Source organism: Triticum aestivum, chromosome 7A (assembly GCF_018294505.1).
Source record: "Triticum aestivum cultivar Chinese Spring chromosome 7A, IWGSC CS RefSeq v2.1, whole genome shotgun sequence".
NCBI lineage: Eukaryota > Viridiplantae > Streptophyta > Magnoliopsida > Poales > Poaceae > Triticum > Triticum aestivum.
In genome coordinates, this window is record NC_057812.1 from 98,115,597 (window position 1) to 98,140,561 (window position 24,965).

The 24,965-nt window shown below is 47.8% G+C and overlaps 2 protein-coding genes across 3 annotated transcripts; one reads left to right on the plus strand and one right to left on the minus strand.

Annotated features, from left to right (window-relative positions):
* Positions 1-8,700: 8,700 nt before the first annotated feature.
* Positions 8,701-11,008, plus strand: LOC123150596 (F-box/WD repeat-containing protein 7). The gene is made up of 2 exons (XM_044570434.1): positions 8,701-10,540; positions 10,659-11,008. Exon 1 carries the CDS (start codon positions 9,221-9,223, stop codon positions 9,791-9,793), a length of 573 nt encoding a protein of 190 aa, XP_044426369.1. The 5' UTR covers positions 8,701-9,220; the 3' UTR covers positions 9,794-10,540; positions 10,659-11,008.
* Positions 11,009-14,511: 3,503 nt separating this feature from the next.
* Positions 14,512-18,085, minus strand: LOC123150261 (probable protein phosphatase 2C 54). 2 transcript variants are annotated; one of them, XM_044570095.1, is made up of 4 exons: positions 17,686-18,085; positions 16,644-16,844; positions 15,924-16,135; positions 14,512-15,451 (listed from the first exon to the last, which is right to left on the minus strand). In XM_044570095.1, exons 1-4 carry the CDS (start codon positions 17,689-17,691, stop codon positions 14,881-14,883), a joined length of 990 nt encoding a protein of 329 aa, XP_044426030.1. In that variant the 5' UTR covers positions 17,692-18,085; the 3' UTR covers positions 14,512-14,880. The 2 variants fall into 2 exon arrangements, with proteins under 2 accessions (XP_044426030.1, XP_044426029.1); XM_044570094.1 differs by having other exon boundaries at positions 17,690-18,084.
* Between the last annotated feature and the right edge of the window lie 6,880 nt (positions 18,086-24,965).

A 24,965-nucleotide genomic window follows, 5' to 3' on the forward strand; every position in this document is an offset into this window, starting at 1 on the left:
TCACACCGTCGTGTCTGCTATGGGTGGCCCGACCATGTCGGCACCTCCCATCCCTCCGCCAACCCCCCTACCCGACACACACCTTGTGTCGCCTCACCCCGGCAGCTAGAGCAGACCGACGCAAAGCCACAAACAACAACACGCCCATCGACAGGGGACACCAAACCAACCGAAAACTAACAGAGGGTCTTCCCGCGCCGTATACCATGGTCTGCAAGCCGCAACCAGAGGGTCCGGACCAGAACCAGACCAACACGCACCACTAGCGCCGCCGCACGCACCACCACACATGCGCCGCTACCTCTACCAGCCAGGATGGCCACGGCGGAGGTAGTTGCAGTGAGGTTTTGGAATGAATCTGGCACACGTAGTTGGATGCCGTAAGATCGAGGTCAACTCTAATAGTGTGGAGGTTGTTGCTGCCCTAATCAATAGTTACTCTTCTTCAGTAACTTCTGCTATCTTTGATGACTGATATTTTATGCCGCTTGATTTTACTCATGTCATTTATGATCATTGTAATAGAGAAAGAAATCAGGTAGCTCATGAACGGGCTAGGATAGCTAGATTTTCCTCTCCAAATATCTGGATGGACACCGCCCTAGATGTGGTTATTCCTCTTATTGTAACCGACATTACGATCCTTATGAATGAATAAATGTGGTTAGCGATTATTTAGTAAATTTGCAATAACTGAAGGTACAACATTGTTGGAAATATAAGCAATTTACATAATGATTTTATTAACAGAAATACTAGATAAAGCATGACTAATATAGTAGAGATAAAACAAGTCATGCGTTCTGACAGAGAGAAGGTAAAGAGCATCTGCATATATGAACTTGAAGTAACACATCTAGAACAGATACTAGATGAAGTTGCATATATGAAGTAGAACCTAACACATGTAGGACGGAAAGTAGAGCAAAGAACTGTGTCATGACATCTAACAGAAAGAGCAAGAACACGTACGGGATAGCAGCAGTAGATGTACTGGACTTGGGGTCGGTGTCCTCGCTCGCCATGTCGTCGAGGAGGTCGTGGACGTCGGGGAAGAAGTCATCGTCGGGGAAGTAGTCGTCGGCGACCGGATCGTCCGTGATGAAGCAGCCAGTAGTCGCGCTGAGCGCTCCCCAAAAACCTTATCACCCTTCTCCCGTACAGGACTCAAAAGGTGCGGTTTCGGAGGCCTACTGTCCCGGCCTGCGGTGCACGCCGCAAGCCGGGATGGGGAAGATCCTAGCAGCAGCGCAGTGCTCAAGAACTTGTGGCGAGAGGAGGAAGAGGTTTTGGTGCATCTCTCTGGGAGGAGCGACCTCCCTTTTATAGGCGCAAGAGAAGGAGGCGAGAGGGCAACAACGAGAGGCGAAACAAAGAGACAGAGACGAAGCGAACAGCCAGCAGCCGAAGAGTTGCACCGTTCGCATTCGAACTCTCATTCCCGCAACCCGCGGCGCGTCGTGACGAGGCGTGGCGGGCGGCGGAGGAGGAGCGTGCGTGGATATCCCTCTTGTTCTCATGCTCGTACAAGTGGGGAAAGAACCTCCCTTATAAAGAGGTCCAACTCCCACTAAACTAGCAATGTGGGACTAAACTTTAGTAGTATCCCTTGCCTTGCACAAATGGGCTAAGTGGGCCTCTAGGATCTATTAGGAATTTCTGAAATAGTTATTGGGCTGCCCAAAATAGACTAAATTCCAGCAATCCCCCACCAGATCCCAGAGACACACAGAAATTTGCCTTTGGTTTCAAAACACTGTTTTATATACCGGTACTGCAGTGAAGCTGTTAAGTTGAACTTCCACCTAGAACTCTATGATACACTAGTAAGCAACTTGAACAGTGGACTGGGCCTTGAACTGCAAGTTTTCTGCGAATCTAGCTTCACATAAAGCCTTGACCGATACGTGGCTACCGTGGGTCTTCCCTGCGGGTGGAGCTTATGCGTCATACTCCGTGACCTTTCATGAGTTTACTAGAGAGAACCCTACTCTCATAGATTGCGACGTTTGACAATCAGACTCATATATGTGTGTTCTTCAAAAGATGTTCTGCAGGATAACATCTCTGCTTAAATAAGCCACTTAGAACACATTAAGATATACATCAACCTGCCATGCAGATTAGGAGAGTATTGCATCTTCATGGAGTGGTATTGTGAATAGTAAGGATACTCTCCTCTCAGTTGACCAACAGCTTGTCTTCCACATCTAATTCACGGGATCTCCGATCACAAAGAATAGGTTACCACTGTGAACAACTCATATTGTGGGTCTCATACCCATCTCCCTCGATGCATTATCTATCACATTACGTGATAGACCCTTGGTAAAAGGATCTGCCAGATTTTTAGACGTTTGGATATAATCCAACGCAATAACTCCGGAGTTTTTCATTTTCCTGACAGACTTTAACCTTCTCTGAACGTGTCTTGATGACTTCATGTTATCCTTTGAGCTGCTCACTTTCGTGATCACAGTTTGATTGTCGCAGTTCATAAGGACACCCGTACAGGTTTCTCAACAACCGGCAAGTCATTCAAGAGCCGGCGAAGCCAATCTGCTTCAACCGTAGCTGTATCTAGTGCTGTGAGTTCTGCTTCCATTGTTGACCTCGTTAAGATGGTCTGCTTGCAAGACTTCCAAGAAACAGCGCCACCTCCATGAGTGAATACATAACCGCTCGTGGCCTTTATCTCATCAGCATCTGAGATCCAGTTTGAGTCACTATACCCTTCAAGCACCTTTGGATGCCCGGTGTAGTGAATTCCATAATTTGCAGTGCCTTTCAAATAACGCAAAACTCTCTCTAGAGCTTTCCAATGCACATCTCCTGGTTTTGAGACAAACCGACTCAGTTTGCTAACAGCAAAAGAGATGTCAGGTCTTGTAGCACTTGCTAAGTATATAAGCGAGCCAATAATCTGAGAATATTTCAATTGATCTTTAGCAATTCTTCGATTCTTTCGAAGTAACACACTTGCATCATATGGTGTTGGAGAAGGCTTGCAGTCACTATAGCCAAAGCGACTCAAGATCTTTTCCACATAGTGAGATTGAAGCAATGTAATCCCACCATCATCGTCTCTCAACAACTTGATGTTCAGAATGACATCAGCCACTCCTAAATCCTTCATCTCAAAACAACGAGATAGGAAATCCTTGACCTCCTTAATAACATTCAGATTTGTTCCGAAAATCAGTATGTCATCAACATACAAGCAAAGGATAACTCCCTCACCCCCACCATGGCATAGTACACACATTTGTCAGCTTCGTTTACAACAAAGCCTGCAGCTGTTAAAGTTCTTTCAAACTTCTCATGCCACTGTTTGGGTGCTTGCTTAAGTCCATACAAAGACTTCAGCAACTTGCACACTTTTCCTTCCTGACCATCTAGTACAAACCCATCTGGTTGTTCCATATAAATTTCCTCGTCCAACTCTCCATTTAGGAAAGCAGTCTTAACATCCATTTGATGAACGAGAAGACCATGCGAGGCAGCTAGTGAAAGTAGAACTCGAATAGTGGTCAGTCGAGCCACAGGTGAGTAAGTATCAAAGAAGTCTTCACCTTCCTTTTGGGTATAACCCTTAGCCACGAGCCGAGCCTTGTACTTTTCAATAGTACCATCAGGCCTAAGCTTCTTCTTGAATACCCATTTGCATCCTATAGGTTTGCACCCATAAGGACGATCAGTTATCTCCCAGGTTTCATTCGCCAAGATGGAATCCATCTCGCTACGAACCGCTTCCTTCCAGTAGTCAGCATCTTCAGATGCATAGGCCTCTGAAATAGAACTGGGAGTGTCATCTATGAGATACACAAGAAAATCATCACCAAAGACTTTGCAGTCCTCTGTCTCTTGCTCCTAGTAGGAACTTCATTGTTCTCCTCCACAGGACTTTCAAAGTGTTCCATCGAAATGGCAGGTTCGGTAATTGTAACTGGTTCCTGATTCGATGAACTAGGCATCTCCTGATTAGATGAGGTAGCCATATCCTTCATGGGAAAGATATCTTCAAAGAAAGTCGCATCATTCGACTCCATGATCGTACCGACATGCATGTCAGGTACCTCAGATTTTACAACCAAGAATCTATAGCCAATGCTATGAAAAGCATATCCCAGGAAAACACAATCCACAGTCTTTGGTCCAAGCTTCCGCTTCTTTGGAATTGGAACATTGACTTTCGCCAAACAACCCCATGTTCGTAGATAAGAGAGTTTTAACCTTTTCTTCTCCCATTCCTCGAATGGAGTTATCTCTTTGTTCTTTGTGGGAACTCGGTTTAGGACATGACATGCAGTCAATATCGCCTCCCCCCACCATGCCTTGGAGAGACCCGATGTGTCTAACATGGCGTTAACCAAATCTGTTAGAGTACGGTTCTTTCTTTCGGCCACCCCATTTGACTGAGGTGAATAGGGAGGCGTCCTCTCATGGATTATACCATGTTCCGCACAAAAAGCATCAAATTCATTGGAAAAATACTCTCCACCACGGTCGGACCTAAGCCTCTTGATTTTTCGATCAAGTTGGTTTTCCACTTCAGCTTTATAGATCTTGAAAAAGTTCAAAGCCTCATCCTTAGATTTCAGAAGATACACACGGCAGTATCTAGTGGAGTCATCAATTAACGTCATGAAATATTTCTTTCCACCTTTTGTCAAAACACCATTCATTTCACATAGATCTGAATGTATGAGCTCTAGTGGTGCAAGATTTCTCGTTTCCGCAGTCGTGTGAGACTTACGAGGTTGCTTAGCTTGCACACACACTTGACACTTAGATCCCTTGACAGTGGTGAAACTAGGGATTAAGTTCAACTTCGCTAGTCGCGACATGCAACCAAAGTTAACATGACAAAGACGTGAATGCCACACATTGGATTCACTATTGTTGCAAATATGATTAACAACTTTATTGCAAACGTCTGATAAGGATAAACGAAACAGGCCTCCTGACTCATAGCCTTTACCAACAAAGGTTCCATACTTGGATATTACAAATTTATTCGACTCAAAGACAAGCTTGTAGCCATCTCTACACAGAAGAGATCCGCTAACAAGATTTTTATTGACGGAGGGGACATAATGCACGTTCTTCAGCCGCACGATCTTCCCCGAAGTAAACTTCAGATCGACCGTGCCAACACCACGAACAGAAGCACTTGAACCGTTGCCCATCAGCACGGTTGAAGTCCCTGCGGTCTGATAAGACGAAAACATGGAAATATCACCGCATACATGCACATTAGCACCCGTGTCAATCAACCAGTCAGGAGAATGACATACTGAAAGAATAGTGGGAAATATACCATACCCAGCATCCTTCATGTCAGTGTCTCCAATGACAACATTAGCGGTCTTGCCGCCTTTCCCAGGATGACGCTTGTCATAGCGATTAGGGCAACTAGGAGCCCAATGATCAGGATCCCCACACACATGACAAGCACCTTTCTTCTTGCCATTCTTCTTCTTGAAGTTCGTGTGTTGCACAGCCTTGTTCTTCCCATCAAACTTTGCTTTTCCATCAAACTTGCCCTTGTTCTTGAACTTGTGGGGCTGGAAGTTCTGCTTCTGTACCACATTGGCACTAGATCCTCCCTCAATACCTCGAGCACGTGTGTCCTTTGCTCTCGCCTTTTCTTCCACATCAAGAGTGCCAATGAGATCCGGGACGGAAAACTCCTGCCTCTTATGCTTCAGCAAGGTAGCAAAGTTCCTCCATGAAGGAGGAAGCTTAGTGATGATACCTCCGGCAACAAACTTGTCCGGTAGCATACAACTGAAGTGCTCAAGTTCTCTAGCAAATGACTGTATCTCATGAGCTTGCTCAACCACGGAGCGCTCTTCAGTCATCCTGTAATCATAGAATTGCTCCATGATGTACAGCTCAGTGCCAGCATCCGAGACCCCAAACTTGGCCTCGAGTGCATCCCACATATCTTTTCCATTATCAATTGACGCATAAGCATCAACTATGTTCTCACCAAGAACACTCAAGAGAGCAGCCTTAAACAGAGTATCCATTTTCTGAAAAGCTTGTGCCTGTTGAGCATCAAGCTCTCCTTCAGGTTTGCCGAGAGTGGCGTCATAGCAACTCATGGTTTGAAACCATAAGACTACTCTCACGCGCCACCTCTTATAGTGCATACCCTCAACATAGGAGGTCTCATGGAAGCAGCAAAACCACTCGGGGTAAATTGCCTATAATAAGGTTTTTGGATTGTTGGAAATATGAGCAATTTACCTAATGATTTTATTAACAGAAATACTAGATAAAGCATGACTAATATAGTAGAGATAAAACAAGTCATGCGTTCGGACAGAGAGAAGGTAAAGAGCATCTGCATATATGAACTTGAACTAAACACATCTAAAACATATACTAGATGAAGTTGCATATATGAAGTAGAACCTAACACATGTAGGACGGAAAGTAGAGCAAAGAACTGTGTCATGACATCTAACAGAAAGAGCAAGAACACGTACGGGGCATTAGCAGCAGAAGTACTGGACTTGGGGTCGGTGTCCTCGCCCGCCATGTCGTCGAGGAGGTCGTGGACGTCGGGGAAGTAGTCGTTGGCGACCGGATCGTCCGTGATGAAGCATCCAGTAGTCGCACTGAGAGCTCCCCCAAAAACCTTATCACCCTTCTCCTGTACAGGACTCAAAAGGTGCGGTTTCGAAGGCCTACTGTCCTGACCTGCGGTGCACGCCGCAAGCCGGGATGGGGAAGATCGTAGCAGCAGCGCAGTGCTCAGGAACTTGTGGCGAGAGGAGGAAGAGGTTCTGGTGCGTCTCTCTGGGAGGAGCGACCTCCCTTTTATAGGCGCAAGAGAAGGAGGCGAGAGGGCAACGACGGGAGGCGAAACGAAGAGACAGAGGCGAAACGAAGAGACAGAGACTAAGCGAACAGCCAGCAGCCGAAGAGCTGCACCGTTCGCATTCGAACTCCACTTTCGCAAAAATCTTTTTAGCTTCCGTGTGACCTTTCGTATACCCGTAGTGCGTGACAAAAATTTAGATATCGGCTCGGCTCATTCCCGCGGCGCGGCGCGTCGTTACGAGGCGTGGCGAGGCGGGCGGCGGAGGAGGAGCGCGCGTGGATATCCCTCTCGTTCTCATGCTCGTACAAGTGGGGAAAGAACCTCCCTTATAAGGAGGTCCAACTCTCACTAAACTAGCAATGTGGGACTAAACTTTAGTAGTATCCCTTTCCTTGCACAAATGGGCTAAGTGGGCCTCTAGGATTTATTAGGAATTTCTGAAATAGTTATTGGGCTGCCCAAAATAGACTAAATTCCAGCACAACAGTAGTTTGGTTGGGCTCTGGTCCCCTCGAGGTTGTGGACTGGTGTAAGCTAGATTGTAATTACCTGGATCCTTGATTAATACAAGTCTTACTCGCAAAAAAGAATAAATGAGGAGATAATTGTAAAAAAAACATAGGAGAAGACGCTTCGCGTACTAAGAAATAAGAGCATCTACAGCCGGACGCCCTATATTCGTCTCATACGCCCGGGCAGGCCGTCAGGTTACTGATTGGTCACAAAAAATCGACTCAGCCGAAGCTCTCAAACGGGCCACAAACGCCCGGACTGACCGGCACCCCTTATATCCATCCCGAATGTAGAGCGGATATGAGGTGGCTCGGGCATGCCCGGGCGTGTCCGCCATGTCAGCCTGGCCCACCGCTAGCCCACCCTGCCCCCACAAAAAACCCTTGTCTGGCAGATCCCTAGCGTCGGCGAGCATGTCCAGCACCGGTAGTCACTTCGACGGAAGCTCCGGAGACGAGGAGGAGCTGGCGCTTCGTATTGCGCTCGAGTGGTCACGGGTCGATATGGGCGGCAGCTCCAGGTCCAGTGCGATGCCACCTTTCGCCCGTCGCGGCAGCGCCGATGCTGGTGCCGACCCTTCCTATCCTGCGCGTGGATTTGCGAGGCCTGCCTGATCTTCTCCTCCCGCCCGACGGCCTCCTCCACCTCCGGTCACTGCTCCGCGCGGGCAGCGCTGGGTTCTAGTGCCCACTCCACCGACGCCGCGGATGCGGACTCCGGAGTCGAAGGCACGTGCCGCCCGCCGCGAGAGGCAGAGGGCAAGGGAGATGGCGGGTGGGTCTGATGGGTCTGCGCAGTCCGCCCGCCGCAGCCGAGTGCCCGACGATGAGGACCGTCTCTTCGAGTGGGCGTGTCGCCGATCACTGACTGAGGCGGAGACGAAGGCCCGACGGCTTCGGAGGCTCAACGCTAAGCAGCTTCGACTCGGCGTTGAGCAATCCGAGCGGGAGGCGGCGAGGGTGGCCAAGCTCAAGCGCAAGCAAGACCACCGCGTCCGACGCTTGCAAGGATACATCGTCATCTCTGATTCCTCCTCCTTCGACGGGTCAGACGTGGACCCACCTCCTGCCGCGGACTCCTACAGCTGCACCGGCGACCGGAACGGCAAAAGGCCGACGAGGAAGTGGTGAAGATCCGTCTTAATTTCAAGTTTTTAGATGTAGTTTGAACTTGCCCGCCGTATTATGTGTATTATGTGAACTTTGGCTATCTTTTAATGCCCTGGTTGTGATCTTTTGATAAAATCGATTGTGCATTTGTATGTCCGCTCATGATCTACGTATTTTTTATCAACGTTGCATGGTTTAGTATGAATATAGGAGAGAAAATATGAGATACACAGGTGTGAAAACGTGAATATAAAGAATGCCCGGTCAGTATCCGCGAACGTACCCGAAGTGTCCGCGGACATATAGGGGAGCCGGATTTGTCAAAGTCCGGCCGCAGATGCTCGGAAATGCAGTTTAGGTCTGCCTCCCAGCCCTCGTCCCTGCCACCCCTAAAGAAAACAAATCCCTCGTCCCTGCCACTCTGCACCTCTTCGCCCTCGTCCCCTTACCCTCCATCTCAATCCCTTCGCTCTCTCTCTCCTCTCGTCCCCTCACTGAATCCCCACTCCGCAAGAATCTCTCACTCACCAACACAAAATCAACCAATGCTGGCTGATTCCAAGATGGATCCAACGAATAGTAGGCAAGGGTCTTGTTCTTGAGCGGAGCAGCGCGAGCTTGAGGCCACCGGCGGCGGCGGCTCTTGCTCCAGCGGGCTGGGGAAGGGGCGGAGGCTGCGACCTCACCCGGCGGCGCCAGATCTTTCCGATTCCGACTCGTTGGCCTCCCAATCTTAAATCTTTGCCTGCAGGCACGGCCCGCGATGCCGCCGCCGCGTGTGCGGGAGTTGGGGGAGATGTACGAGCTCGTGGAGGAGATCCTGCTCCTCATCCCGCCTGAGGAGCCCGCGGTCCTCATCCGCGCCTCCCTCGTCTGCAAGGCGTGGTGCCGCCTCCTCTCCGGCCACGCCTTCCGCAGCCGCTGCCGCACCTTGCACAAAACACCTCCAGTCCTGGGCTTCTTACAAAGGTGGGAGGACAACGTGGGGCGCTCCGTCCCCACCACAAAGTTCCGCCCCCGCAATCCCGAGCGGCGGGACAGTTATGTGCTCGACTGCCGCCATGGCCGCATTCTTCTTGGGTGTAGGTGGTACGATGAGGGGGAGGAGGAAGCTGACGAGCAGTTGAAAGAGGAAGAAGATGATATCGAGGAGGACGGTGAGGGGGAAGAAGCTGACAAGGAGGAGGAAGAATATGATACGGATGAGGAGGGGGAGGAGGACGACGAAGATGAAGATGAGGGGAAGGAAGATGACAGGGTCTCGAAGATGGTCGTCTGGGACCCCGTGTCGGGAAAGCCGAATCCAGTTGCGCAGCCCCGACATTTTCGACCCTGACGTCAACGGCGCAACCTATTGGGGCACGGTGCTATGTGCGGCGGATGGCTGCAACCACGCTGCCTGCAACTTGGGGCCATTTTTCGTCGCTTTAATCGGCCTTGACAGCTACCGGCCGTATGATGACGATGATAAGAGGCTGCGGGCGTTAGTATACTCGTCAGAGACCCGGGAATGGACCTCAACAGCCACTATTCACATCGGTGGCGTTGGAAGATTTGAAGACTACATCATCGGAAGGCCCAGTGTCTTTGTTGGACAAGCGCTCCACTTCCTCCTTCACGGGGATCCAACTGTGGCCAACATTTTTATTCTCAAGTATGACTTCCATAGGCATCGCCTATCAGTCATTGATCTGCCAGAGCTGTGTGCGAGCAGCTGGACCCCCCCTCCTCATCTCGGTGGATGACAGTGGGCTGGGGCTCGTCCACCTAGACCAGGATGGGCTATGCTCCATTTGGTCGGTGGAGGTGAGTGTTGATGGAGTAGCGTCGTGTATCCAACTCAAAGAAATGGACCTCAAGGCGCTTGTCCCCATTGGCTATCCCATGAGCTCAGACTCTCTAAAGTTGGTTGGCTGGGTGGAGGGCACCGATATCATCATTGCGGTCACAGATCTTGGTGTGTTCACAATTGATCTCAAGTCTTTGAGGTTGAGGAAGTTGTCGAGTAAGCCATATAGTTTCACATTCAAGCGAGATTCATTTAAAAACCTCTTTCTCTACACGAGCTTCAACAATCCGCCAGGTATATATATATGGTTTCTTTGAGACATATGTTAAGTTTCCCTTGAGAAACTCGTCAAGTTAAACAAAGAAATTCACCTCCCATTGATGTGTTACTCAAAACTGTTTGCTTCATTTAGCGGTGGCAGGTGCTGTGGCCGTGGCTGAAGCAAGATCAGCAAGTTAAGCAGGACGTCAGAACGCAGCAGTTTGAATCTCGGGCAAACCGTTGAAGCATGGAAGTTGAGCTTGATCTTTTTGTGGTGGTTCTCATTCTGAGTCATATCCTATGTTTGATATGGGAGTCTTAGCTCTGGTATCTTGTCAAGGGTCAGTTGTAAGTTGGTTACCCAGCATGCATGCATGCTTGCTCCTCTTTGCATGGCTTATCACACTGTACTTCCAGTAACTGGTGGAAGATATGGTCACGAAAATTGTCAAGCTCTTGTTCCTTTAGTCATTTTGTTGACTTGTCATTCTGTTCCTTATGAGTGTGGTTTTCTGTAGCTCAAGCTACACGGTACCCCTTATCTTTGCCATCCATTTATGCATCAAGATCCGTGCAAACACATTTGTCTTTTTTGTTTCTCTCAAACGACACAACATATGAACTTCAAATTTTGCAGAACAACAATACATTCTAACTACAATATAGAAAAAAAAAACTTTCAGATTCTTTCATGCATTTTAAATACTTGAAATAATATTTTTATTCAAAGAAAATCTTATTTTGTATATTTACATCAGACCAAAAAATCTGAAAGTTTTTTCACACATTGATGTTCTAATGTTTGTTCGGTCTGCAATGTTTGAAGTTCATATGTTGTTTCATTTTCGAGAAACAAAAAAGAGAAATCTTGTTGTTGTTAGTTAGTTAAAGAGTACGGATCTCAAAGCAAGGCTGGAGGGTTAAGGATAAGAGGTTTCATGTAGCCTGAGCTACAAAGAAACTTTGTGTTTATGATATGAAATACTTGATGGGAGCCAGGCGTGTGTGTGCTTATGCTAAGAGCATCTCCAACGGCCGCGCGAAACGACGCGCGCGCGTGGTAAACGCAGCCTTTAGCGCGCGGGGGGCGTTTTGCCGCGCTCCAGCGGCGGCGGGAAAACCACGCGCGAGGAAACCGCTTGCGCGCGCGCGAAAAGGCGCTAACTCGCGCGCCATCTTTTGCGCGCCGCTTCCGGCGCGCCTATAAAGTGCGGTGCGCGCCACGCGCCTCTCCACGTCTCCTCTTCTCCTCTTCCTCTCTCTGCCACGCGCCGCTCCAGCGCCCCGCCACCGACGCGCCTCCGCCGCCCCGGCGCCCCGCCACCGCCGCGCCGCCATGTCGCCGCGCCGCCGAGGAGCGTCCGGCTACGGCGGCGTCCGCCTGCGCCCCAACGGCGGCTACTACGCGGAGATACGCTCCGGCGATCTCCGGCTCGGCCTCGGCACGTACGGGACGGCGCGCGAGGCCGGCCGCGCGTACGACGCGGCGGCGTGGCGCCTAGGCCGGCCGCGAGGCCAGATGAACTTCCAGGATGCCTACACGCTCCAGCAAGCGCTCGCCCGTGCCCCGCCGCCGCGTCTGAACACGGCACAAGACCGTGCGGAGCACGCCGAGCGGCAGCGCCGCCTCCTCGTCGCCCAGGAGGACGAGCGGGTCATGGGGGAGTGGCGGCGCCGCCACCCGGAGGATGTCGCCTACGAGCAGTCCTACTGGGCAAGGCGTCGCGAGGAGGACACGCGAAGGCGCCGCGCGGTGCGGTTGGACAGGCGTCGGCGCAAGGCATTGGCGAACGTGCAGTCCGATCTCGTTGAATCAGGTGGGCAGTCGTTCTTCACGCCGGATGATTATCGGTGGTTGGACATCTGGCTGGATACCTCGGACGACACCGCCGAGGAGGATGACGATAGTGATGATAGCGACTTAGACTAATTTTTTTTTATGCAATCTATCTCGTGTTTTATCGTTTGTCGTGGTTGTTTGGGCACTTCTGTAAGCCTTGCACCTCTATTGAGTAATGCCTGAGTCGCAGCATCAAGGTCTGACCCAAATTGAGCTTTTATTATTATGCAATCTATGTTTCCGATGTAAAATATCTTTGTATCGTTAAAATCTATGCAATCTATCTATTTTCCAATAGCCTAGAACGAGCGTGCGCGCTGCTGGAGTGGCGCGCGCTGCATTTTAGCGCGGCTGCTGGAGCGGGCGCAACGCGCCGCGCCAAACCAGCCGATGCGTGCGCGGCATATGTGTTTTTTGCGTGCGGCGCGACCGGCGCCTGTTGGAGATGCTCTACTTCAATTTTGCTGTAACATAAGCTATTTTATGTGCCCGGTTTTCAACTCTTCAAATAAATATGCAGGAGCGCCTGCAATTACAGTTATACCACTATATACAACTCAAAACCAGAAAAGCAATATGCAGGAGTACACCATTTCGATGTCCCTGCAGAAGGAAAAGGAAAAAAGGTACTCCCTCCGTCCTGAGCAAAACTGTGCTTATAATATAAGATCGTTTTGGTGTAGTAGTTTCAATAATGTCGTAGCCAGACACAAAGCAGAGTATCTGGCCAGAAAAACTGCAGGATTTCCGGCCATACAAGAGCCTCTGCACCAATCCATGTAATTTATAGTTCTTTGATCAGAGTGTCGTCAACATGTTAGTACTAACATCAGCTATGTTTCTCCCCTCTCTTCATCAGGGCAAAAATGAGAAATAAAAATAAACGAATCACATCCTGGGTCTTGGTCTTGCCAAACAGCAGCATCCTGCCTCATCATGATCATCTAAAGAAGAAGGTGAAAGAAAAAAAGAATGGAGAATGCAGGGAGAAATCCGATCAGTGGTGCCTGGCGCTATGGCCCCTGGGGCCATAGTAGTCCACATGGATCTCAGGCATCCTGTGCCCCCCTGCCCTCTCTTTGTCTTCAGATATGGCCTCCTCTACCCCTTCACCCGATGACTGCTCAGCATCATCAGCCTTGATCACCACCCCTTTCTCCACGGATTTCTGTAACCGATGTAGAAATTTACACAAGTCAGATAACCGTTCCAAATAAGCAGAAGCTCGGATCATTGGCCGCGCAACGACACATCGAAACACCAGAAACAACAGCTGCAATCACTTACATTGAGCACCGGGTTGCCGAGCGCCGCCTTGCTCCCTGCGTCCAGCCTGATGCCCTGGGCCGTCGCCACCATCAGGAGCAGAAGCACGGCAGCCGCAGCCACTGGCAGGCATGTCTTCGCCATCTTCTACGTCCAGTATCTGTGTGAGGACCTTGAAAGAGTCGAGCTGGGAGACGAACGCCGTTCAAGCCTTCAAACTCAGCTCAGGTGGAATGGAACAGCAGTGGCTCAGTCTCAGTGAGCAGCTGTGGACTCTGTTGTCTGAACTCTGAAGAACCATTTGACCCTGGAGACCATATATACCCCGGCCCGGGCCCGCCCAGTGATTGGCGTACTCATGTCTGCGGCCAAGGGTCTAACCTGAAGTACTAATGCAGGAATGTAGCCATTGTTTATGCAGTCCTCTGCTGGACTTTGGACAAGTATGTCTGCCCCAACCATGGAGCCGTGTTTATTAGGACGCCGGACCCCTGGATTAGGCGCGTAACGCCATGGCAATGATGGGATTAAGAATGCTGTCAAGTGCACCTCAAGCAAGTAATAATGGACATCTGCTCCTGGAAAGTTGCCTGCATGTCTCCCAGGAAACGCGTAATATATTTTGCTCGCGCTCCCCTCCAGAAAATTGTCCGGAAACCATTTGAATCGGGGTCGTTTAATTGCATGCAGAAAAGTGTCCGGAAACCATTTGAATTGGGGTTGTTTAATTGCACGCAGAGAAGTTGGACTGGTTTTATGTACGTGCAGTTTGGCGTTATTGCTCTGCTCTCCATGCCCATATCACTTATCAGGCAATATTCTGCTCCTTTGTGTTCAGCTCCATACTTTTTTTTATGTATGTCTTCACACCTGGTAATTGACAATTCATGAGACAAGGGACACAGAAAAGACCATCGATTCGACCGACAGATTCACGGCGATGGAGTTACATGATCGAATTTCAGTTGCCCCCACAATCTTATTTACAGATGAAAACAGGGAAATGTATGATACAGCACAGCAAGGCACGCAGCCTCTTCACCAGGACATGCCTAGTTTCCAGCAGCTAAGAAATGCTCACAACTGTGAGCTCACATGTTCGTTGGCTTAATTACCAACAAGAATAACAGCCACTGCCTCAACAACAATGGGGTAACATAACAGCAGCTAACAACATCAACAACGAAGCACGGACACGACTACATACAATTAGAGCTCAGCAAGCACCGGCACAGCACCTGATCACGGCGGCACGAGAAGAGCGCCGTCATTGGCTTCCCAGGAGTATCCTGAGGCTGTTGAGCCCGTCGGCCGAGATGCTCCGCGCCACCCTACGTGGCTGATTCACTCTGATCTGAGGAGGCGCCACCAGGTGGAATGAGACCAGCACTGCTGTTAAATTGTCTGTGGCTCCGCGCCTTATCGCCTCCTCGACGATCTCCCTGCAGCAGCGCTTCACGTCGTTGTGCTCCTGGAGGCGCCGCCGGGCGAAGTCCACGGCGTTCTGGTTCGAGAAGACGTCCCACAGCCCGTCGCTGCCGATCACCAGGAACTCGTCGTCCTTGGTCAGCGTGGTCAGCTTGATCTCCGGCTCCGCGCTCAGGGGGCCTCCCCCGGGCCTGCTGGCCTCCTTCATTCCCTCGAGGTGCCAGTCGCCGAGGGCTCTGGTGACTCCCAGCAGACCGTTCAGGTAGCCGTCGTCCACGTAGCCACCGAGCGACTCGACCCGCAGCTTTTCGCTGAGGCTGCAGGGCCTGTGGTCCATCGACATCTCCATTGCGATGCCACACCGGGAAAGTACTGCTCTGCAATCACCAGCGTTCGCGACCAGAAGGGACCTGCAGCAGACATAATAACGATCAGTATTGGTTATTGGGAATGTCAACTAATGCTGTAAAATTTACAGGTATATAAAACCAGCAAAAGCTTAACATAGAGGGGAAAAAAGATGGTCTAACGTTGCGCAAATCTTGCAATATTATGCTTTTAGAACTATCTCTGGTGTATAAATAGAAATCATATGCTTGGGGTGAAGATTTGAAATATGCAGAATCTCTCTAGTTTATCATAGTTGCAGTTTGCAGAAGTAAACCATGCAGCTAAAAAACGGTATGAAGTTAAAACTTCAACAATATCATGATGACACTTTACGATGCACTTTCATTGTATGTTCATATATAAATGTCCCTTGTGTTCCATTCCATATCATATATGCTGAATAATGAGACTTTCTAAGCAAATATAGTGTATTGCAGCTTATGGTTTTAATGACTGGCTCAATCATAGATGTTATATGTGCCAGAAAATTACCTTCCAAAAATCATTGCTGTAAGTGCCGTTGTGCCGGACGACAGAGTTCTCTGGTGAGAGCATTTATCGGCAAACTGACTATCAATCTGCACAAAGGATCTGCTCACTACTTTCTCAAGCTCCAGAGGAAAATCAGCATCTTCCACAATGACCCTTGGCAGATTATCGCGAACGAAATGGGCAGCATCTTTTCCACCATGCCCATCAAAGACCTAGAAAACGAGAAGTGTAAAAACTTACTTACAGGAACATAATGTCTCGTGATTCATATAAACAGAGAACAACTAAAATGATCACCACATGTCATTACACTTCTATACTGTTAAATAAAAACTGTACTTTAAGAACTACAGTACAAAAATTACACTCAGAGAACCACGGTGTGTACTGCATTCTGTACAAGAACAATGAAGATAACTTTATAGGATGATGGCATGACAGAATGTAGATCAAGGTTCAATTATCAAGCATAGGATTGACTGTGGATAGTTCTTGAAGATACAGAGGATCTGTCCGTACATACTTTATACAAGTTTCCTGGTACGCAAATACAACTCGAGATTTTCTACTATTGGGTACATGGATCAAGTCTCCAATAATTTTATTCTTTTCATGTGGGAAGTTGCGGTCTAGCTATAATTGTAGTAGTTGCAAATTTGAATAGAGTTGATTTCTGTGTCAAAATGAGCAAAAAGTGAAAAAAAGAAAGCATGTACATACCCCATAAAAGGAAACAACTTCTTTATCCACTGTTGGATAACCAAAGTTTTTAGCTAGATCGGCAATACACACATGGGTATCTTCCATGTACTGGCGACTTCCAATATCTGACCAACCGCCTGATCTAACATTTGGAAGGAAATTTCCAAAGTTACTCTGCTTGAAATCAGCAGTTGTGGTGTTCTCACAAACACTCTCCATCTGTATGTTCAAAAACGCATTAGTATAACTAAGAATCTAAGTAAAGTAGGCGCACTCTATAACTGAGAGCAGAAACAACAGGAAAGAATTCTGATGGAAAAGATGAAGCGCCACTTTGCATTATGATGGGTAACCCATGACAGTAGTAAGCAATACTGATATGGTGCAGGCACTCCAAAGTATGCAATGAACATGGATCATTGCAAGAACAACATGTCCTTGGCTTAGCACAGCATTAGGGCCATGTTTGTTTCACTTCAGCCTTAGAGAGGGAAAAATCTTGCAGGTACCAAGTACTCCAATGCACATGGAGCACTAATCATTCCTGTTTGCTAGGTACTGGTACTACAATGGTCTGAAATTAGTACCTCCCGGACACCCTGTGGCAGTAAATCTCATCATCAGTATTATCTAGCAAATGATTGCGCACAGCGTGTACACCCAGTACAGTTAGTCAGTTACAGAGTAGTAGTACTAGTACTACCGACGAAGAAATGTGATGGACGGACAAACAAACAACCTGTCATCTCTCACCAGAAATCTCCTACCTTACTGTTGAACGATTCAAGGAGCACCCAGAAAAAATCTCTCGCTTTCCTCCAGATTTTAAGAAACGGCAGCACGAAACGCGTGCGCGCAAAGCCAACACACAGCCTGGTTCCGGCTGCTTCCAGCTCAATCCGTCCCCTTGGCGCCGTGATGGAACACAGCTCAGGACAGGAACCATCAAATTCCCCGAACACGACGAGATTCATCTATCTAGGCTAGCAAAGAAGCGCCCTCCCGAAATCGAATCTTGCACTGCAGAGAGAGTCAGAGAGAGAGAGGCAGAGGGCGGTACCCACATGAGGCGAGGGGAGCTCGGCGGGCTTCTGCGCTCCGGCGTCTGCAGAATCGGGCCTGTCGGCGTCGTCCACGCGCATGCCGGCCCGCCTCCGGCGTTTTCTTGGCAGAACTGGCGCTCTGCTGGAGTGCTGGTGGGAAGATCGGGCACGAGGGAAAAGCAGAGAGAGAGAGGGAAGGGAAGAATAATACGGGCGGGTAGGAGCAGAGTAGGAGGGAGGAGGGGGGCAGGGGAAGAGGAATCCGAGGAGGAGAGCAACGGGGAAAGAAAGGAGATGCTTTGGGAATATCTGTGGCGAAAGAAATGGCTCCGGGTCGGGGCAGGAAGGGAAAGGTGGGGGGAAGAAGCTTGCGGTGGTGGTGGTTGTGTGCTGGAGCTCGATTTTTTTATGGGGGCAGAGAGAGTGGGAGAGAGTGGAGAAGAGAGCGGCGGGGGGAGAGTGTGGGGGAGGAGTCACCCTGTGCAAAACCGAACCGAAAACCAAAAACCGAACCGAAAAAATCAAACCGAACCAAAATTCCGGTTTTTTCAGGTTTTGGTTATGGTTTCAGTTTGCAAAATAAGAAACCATATTGCATTTGGTTTTTTCGGTTTAAAACCGAAAAAATTCGGTTAAACCGAACAAAACCGAAAGGTTCAATAGATTTCACAGAATCAGTCAATCACAGGCAACTCACAGCACAGGCCCATCGGCCATCGCTCGCGGGTCGCGGCCCAGCGCGGCAACGCCCCAGGCGGCCAGGCCCCAGCCTAACCTCACGCACGCTTGCTTCAACCCTAGCATTAGCAATTCCCCACACGCACACGCAGAGCAGCAGAGAGCGGGATGGCGGCGGCGCCCTAGCTAGGTCACACTCCGGCCGTCCGGCGCATCCATCAGCTCCCCTCCGTCCTCCGTCCTCCGTCGCGCACACCGGCATCGCCGTCCTCCGCCCTCCGTCGTCCGTCGCACGCATCGGCCTCGCCGTCCTCCGCCCTCCGTCGTACATCGCACGCACCGGCGTCGCTGACTTCTGCCCTCCGTCCTCCGCGTCGCTGACCTCCGCCCTCCGTCGCGCGCACCGGCACACGCCTCCACGGAGCAGGACACGAGCCGCCGGATGGTAAGGCACTTTCTTTTTTCATCTTGATTCGCTCTGGACTCTGGTAGAAGAGTTGTTCAGTAGCGAACACACACATAGATGTTCCTATTTAGTTACTGAACATGGATGGATGCATGGTTTCACTAGTTTGTTACTGAACATGGGTGTTTCCTATAATCCTATTTAGTTTTCCAGCAACTTTTTTAGTATTGGTTCTGTTGATGGTCACTGATACTGAATGAAAACTACCTGACTTATTTTTTTCAGGTGTCCGAGAGTGTTAGAGTTAACCTTGGCGCTGGTTCTACTGCTGATCAACCTCTCTCAATAGATCCTGATGTTACCCCTTGCAGTGTGGGGGGGGGGGGAGTCGGAAGAGGTCAAAGGCATGGATGCACTTCACAGTTCAGAAAGATGATCCTGATCATGCTAATTGCAACTACTGTGATGCTGTACTGGGTTGCAAATCCGCATCGACAGGTACTGCTTCTTTAGTCAACCATTTGAAGATTTGCAAAAAGAATCCTGCCCACATATGTAGCACTCAGTCCGAGCTTACCTACCAAGTTAGCGAAGATGGTAATTTGGTGGTTCCTTGGCAATACATTGAGAAAGAAGTTAGAGAAGCATTTGCTCGCATGATAGTGATAGATGAGCTTCCATTCATATTTGCAGAGAAAGAAGGTTTTAGGTTGTTTGTGGCTAAAGCTTGCCCAAGGTTCACTATACCATCTAGGACAACTATGTATAGAGATATCATTGCTCTTTATGAAGCTGAGAAAGCTATGATTAGAAAATATTTCATTGGATCACGTCAAACTGTTTGCCTCACCACTGATACATGGACATCAAAAAGACAACAAAGCTACATGGTCCTTACTGCACATTTCATTGATTCTGGGTGGAATCTTAGAAAAAAAATTATTAACTTTGTCTTGGTAGATGGACACAAAGGGGATGACATTGGTAAATCATTAGAAAAATTACTTATTGAGTGGGGCATTGAGCGAGTGTGCACTATTACTGTTGATAATGCAAGTTCTAATGACACTTGCTTAGCCTGCATGAAGAGGTCTTTGACTAATAGGGGTTGTACACATGCAAAAAGTCAGTATCTTCACATGAGGTGTGTGGCACATATTGTTAATCTAGTGGTCCAAGATGGGCTAAAGATAATGTGCCATCCAATAAACAGAATTCGAAGTGCTATCAAGTTTGTGAGAGCCTCCCCAACTAGATTGGATTTATTTAAAAAGTGTGTGCAGCTTAGCAAGGTAGCGAGTAAAGGTTTGATTAATATTGATGTGGCTACTAGATGGAACTCCACATTTATAATGCTAGAGACTGCTGAGAAATTTGAGAGGGCATTTGAGCAATATGCACTTCAGGATCCCAACTACAAGACTGAGTTAGAAAAAACTGGTCCAGAACCTAAGCCTGATACTCCTGATCAGCGGGGTCCTCCAACTCAAAGTGATTGGGTGTATGTTCGTGAGTTCAAACAATTCCTCCAACACTTCTATCTCCTCACTAATAAGGTTTCTGGCACTAAGTACGTTACAGCCAACACCTTCTTGGAAGATATTGCTGATGTACATTTTATGTTGGGTCAATGGAGTGATCATGTGATTTGTGGTGATGATGAAATATTTAAATGCATGGCTACCAAGATGAAAACCAAGTATGAGAAGTACTGGGGTGATCCTGAAAAGATGAACAAGTATATATTCATTGCTGCCATCCTTGATCCAAGGTATATGGTTGATTGGTTGTTGTTCATTTGTCAAATATATATTCATTGCTGCCATCCTTCTAACTTGTCTTGTCTTGTCTTAATTCTTTATGCAAGGACCAAGGAATCTCATTTCTTTAAAGAGATGATTGAAGACACCTATGGCAGTATAATAGGTAATAGAATCTTGACATCTTCCCACAATGAATTTGTCTCTCTTTTTGGAGAATATAGAGAATTATATGGAACCAGTACTCCTAGCCGTCCTAGGGAATTAGCATCACAAGCTCGTCCTAGTGCAAATGCTTCTGAAAATTCTCTAGTGAGGTCACGATACAACCAGAAAAGAATGAGAGTTTGCGGAGAGGGCAGCACTAGCACAAATACTAGAACTGAATTAGACAAGTACCTAGCTGAGGACACAGAAGAGTTGACTGCTGAATTTGACCTTCTTGAATGGTGGAAGTGCAATGCTCCTTGCTTTCCCGTCCTTTCAAAAATGGCTCGTGATATACTAGCAATCCCCATCTCTACGGTTGCTTCTGAATCAGCTTTCAGCACTAGTGGTCGTATTCTCGATGACTTCAGAAGCTCTTTAACACCAGCAACACTGCAGTCGTTGATATGCACACAAGATTGGTTGCGTTCTAAGTGTATCAATGTTGAAGCTGATCTTGCTGAGTTGACCAGGCTGGAGGAAGGTATTTAAATGAATGTGTATTTCAATTACTTCAATGATCATGCAACATTAATGCTATTTAATTGATCATGCAATATTTCTGTTGTTTTTGTAGAAGTGGGTGCCATTCATTTAAATGATAATGTGACAATATCGATTGATTGATCTTCATGCATGGAGCTGGAGTGGAAAATTGCTGCCTGAAGCCCTGAAGTGATGAAACAAATGCCATTTTATCTCGATTTGCACCTTTTGTTTCTTTGTCATGTGTTGCAATGTACTGTACTGAAGTTTGTTATCTCGAGCTGGAGCTGAACTTTGGTTGTTCCAGAATTTGCACTTTGTACTGAAGTTTTTTTATCTTGATGTACTGGGCATGTACTAGGGCCTTTCAAAAATGGCTCGTGATTTACTATTTACTAGCAATCCCCATCTCTATGTTCCAGAACTTTGCTTGTATTGGGCATGTTTAGTTCTGCTTGTGCTTGTACTGGACAAGTTTTTGTTCCAGAATTTCTTCGTGTGGTTTCACTGGACATGTACTAAATTAGTGCTTGTAGTTGTAATCGTAGTCTTCTACTAGATTGTTGTGCTCGAACATAAATTCTTACATGTTTCAGAATTTCTTCAAGTAGGTAACCAGGTTGTAGTTGTATTGGACAAGTACTAAATTTGTTTTTCCATGTGGCCAAACCATGTGTTGATTAAAAATTCGTGTCAACTTTGGTTATTTTGGTTATTACCGAAACCAAACCGAAAGCAAATGGTTATTACCGAAACCGAACCGTATCTATGTATAAAACCGTATAAATCGAAGTATAAAAACCGTATAAACCGAAAACCGTATAAACCGAACCGAATCAAACCGAAAAAACCGAATGCACAGGCCGAGGGAGGAGGAAGGAAGAGAGAGGCACATGGTGCACGAGCGTCACAAGTGACGTTGATTGGGCTTCAGCCATTTTTTTTTTGAGTTTCAATCAAAGGAATATATTGGGTTACTCTACTCTCTCCACTCTATTCCTTGGGAATTTTCCAATGCTAGAAATTCTTAGAACTATCCTGCAAACGAAACAATCTTTGCAAATATGCTGTTCACAATTTTCTACAAAGCTTCGGTCATTCTCTGGTTTGCGGCTTATAAGGAAAATTATTGTTTTGCGTGAATTATGGTCTTTTTGCAGCTCTTGGGCAGTTTCTTACGATTACATGGGAGCGAATCGAAAATTGAAACTCAAGGGGTATCTGGGAATGCTGATTAACAAATGATTACCATCAAATGTACGTGGACACGCTCGGATTTGTTCATAGGTGCCAAAAGCAAAAGCATTTGAGCCTCCTTCTATGCACAGTGTGCGATGATGGTATCATGCGAGGCGAGAACGGACTTGGCCGCACTTGGATCCAACTCGTCGACTTTGAGTACAACATCTTTTGCTCCTCGCATGCTTCCTTGATCTAAAACTTCCTTTCCTCAAGCTCAAACTTCTTCGTTTGGACTTCCATGAACAAGCCAAAACTCTTCGTCTTCTTTTCATCCCCGAGTTCGTCGTGCTTGGCGCATGCCTCCTCCTTCTCCGCCATGATGTTGTCTGACATCTTGGCTGTCATCCTTTCTCGCTTTTCCTTGTCGGTCTCCCATTTCCTCCCCCTTGCTTCGATATTTGGATCAACATCATCGTCATTGGTTTTGGTGTTGGTGGTCTTGGTTCACGCTGTGCAAAACCGAACCGAAAACCAAAAACCGAACCGAAAAAACCAAACCGAACCAAAATTCCGGTTTTTTCAGGTTTTGGTTATGGTTTCAGTTTGCAAAATAAGAAACCATATTGCATTTGGTTTTTTCGGTTTAAAACCGAAAAAATTCGGTTAAACCGAACAAAACCGAAAGGTCCAATAGATTTCACAGAATCAGTCAATCACAGGCAGCTCACAGCACAGGCCCATCGGCCATCGCTCGCGGGTCGCGGCCCAGCGCGGCAACGCCCCAGGCGGCCAGGCCCCAGCCTAACCTCACGCACGCTTGCTTCAACCCTAGCATTAGCAATTCCCCACACGCACACGCAGAGCAGTAGAGAGCGGGATGGCGGCGGCGCCCTAGCTAGGTCACACTCCGGCCGTCCGGCGCATCCATCAGCTCCCCTCCGTCCTCCGTCCTCCGTCGCGCACACCGGCATCGCCGTCCTCCGCCCTCCGTCGTCCGTCGCACGCATCGGCCTCGCCGTCCTCCGCCCTCCGTCGTACATCGCACGCACCGGCATCGCTGACTTCTGCCCTCCGTCCTCCGCGTCGCTGACCTCCGCCCTCCGTCGCGCGCACCGGCACACGCCTCCACGGAGCAGGACACGAGCCGCCGGATGGTAAGGCACTTTCTTTTTTCATCTTGATTCGCTCTGGACTCTGGTAGAAGAGTTGTTCAGTAGCGAACACACACATAGATGTTCCTATTTAGTTACTGAACATGGATGGATGCATGGTTTCACTAGTTTGTTACTGAACATGGGTGTTTCCTATAATCCTATTTAGTTTTCCAGCAACTTTTTTAGTATTGGTTCTGCTGATGGTCACTGATACTGAATGAAAACTACCTGACTTATTTTTTTCAGGTGTCCGAGAGTGTTAGAGTTAACCTTGGCGCTGGTTCTGCTGCTGATCAACCTCTCTCAATAGATCCTGATGTTACCCCTTGCAGTGTGGGGGGGGGGGGAAGTCGGAAGAGGTCAAAGGCATGGATGCACTTCACAGTTCAGAAAGATGATCCTGATCATGCTAATTGCAACTACTGTGATGCTGTACTGGGTTGCAAATCCGCATCGGCAGGTACTGCTTCTTTAGTCAACCATTTGAAGATTTGCAAAAAGAATCCTGCCCACATATGTAGCACTCAGTCCGAGCTTACCTACCAAGTTAGCGAAGATGGTAATTTGGTGGTTCCTTGGCAATACATTGAGAAAGAAGTTAGAGAAGCATTTGCTCGCATGATAGTGATAGATGAGCTTCCATTCATATTTGCAGAGAAAGAAGGTTTTAGGTTGTTTGTGGCTAAAGCTTGCCCAAGGTTCGCTATACCATCTAGGACAACTATGTATAGAGATATCATTGCTCTTTATGAAGCTGAGAAAGCTATGATTAGAAAATATTTCATTGGATCACGTCAAACTGTTTGCCTCACCACTGATACATGGACATCAAAAAGACAACAAAGCTACATGGTCCTTACTGCACATTTCATTGATTCTGGGTGGAATCTTAGAAAAAAAATTATTAACTTTGTCTTGGTAGATGGACACAAAGGGGATGACATTGGTAAATCATTAGAAAAATTACTTATTGAGTGGGGCATTGAGCGAGTGTGCACTATTACTGTTGATAATGCAAGTTCTAATGACACTTGCTTAGCCTACATGAAGAGGTCTTTGACTAATAGGGGTTGTACACATGCAAAAAGTCAGTATCTTCACATGAGGTGTGTGGCACATATTGTTAATCTAGTGGTCCAAGATGGGCTAAAGATAATGTGCCATCCAATAAACAGAATTCGAAGTGCTATCAAGTTTGTGAGAGCCTCCCCAACTAGATTGGATTTATTTAAAAAGTGTGTGCAGCTTAGCAAGGTAGCGAGTAAAGGTTTGATTAATATTGATGTGGCTACTAGATGGAACTCCACATTTATAATGCTAGAGACTGCTGAGAAATTTGAGAGGGCATTTGAGCAATATGCACTTCAGGATCCCAACTACAAGACTGAGTTAGAAAAAACTGGTCCAGAACCTAAGCCTGATAC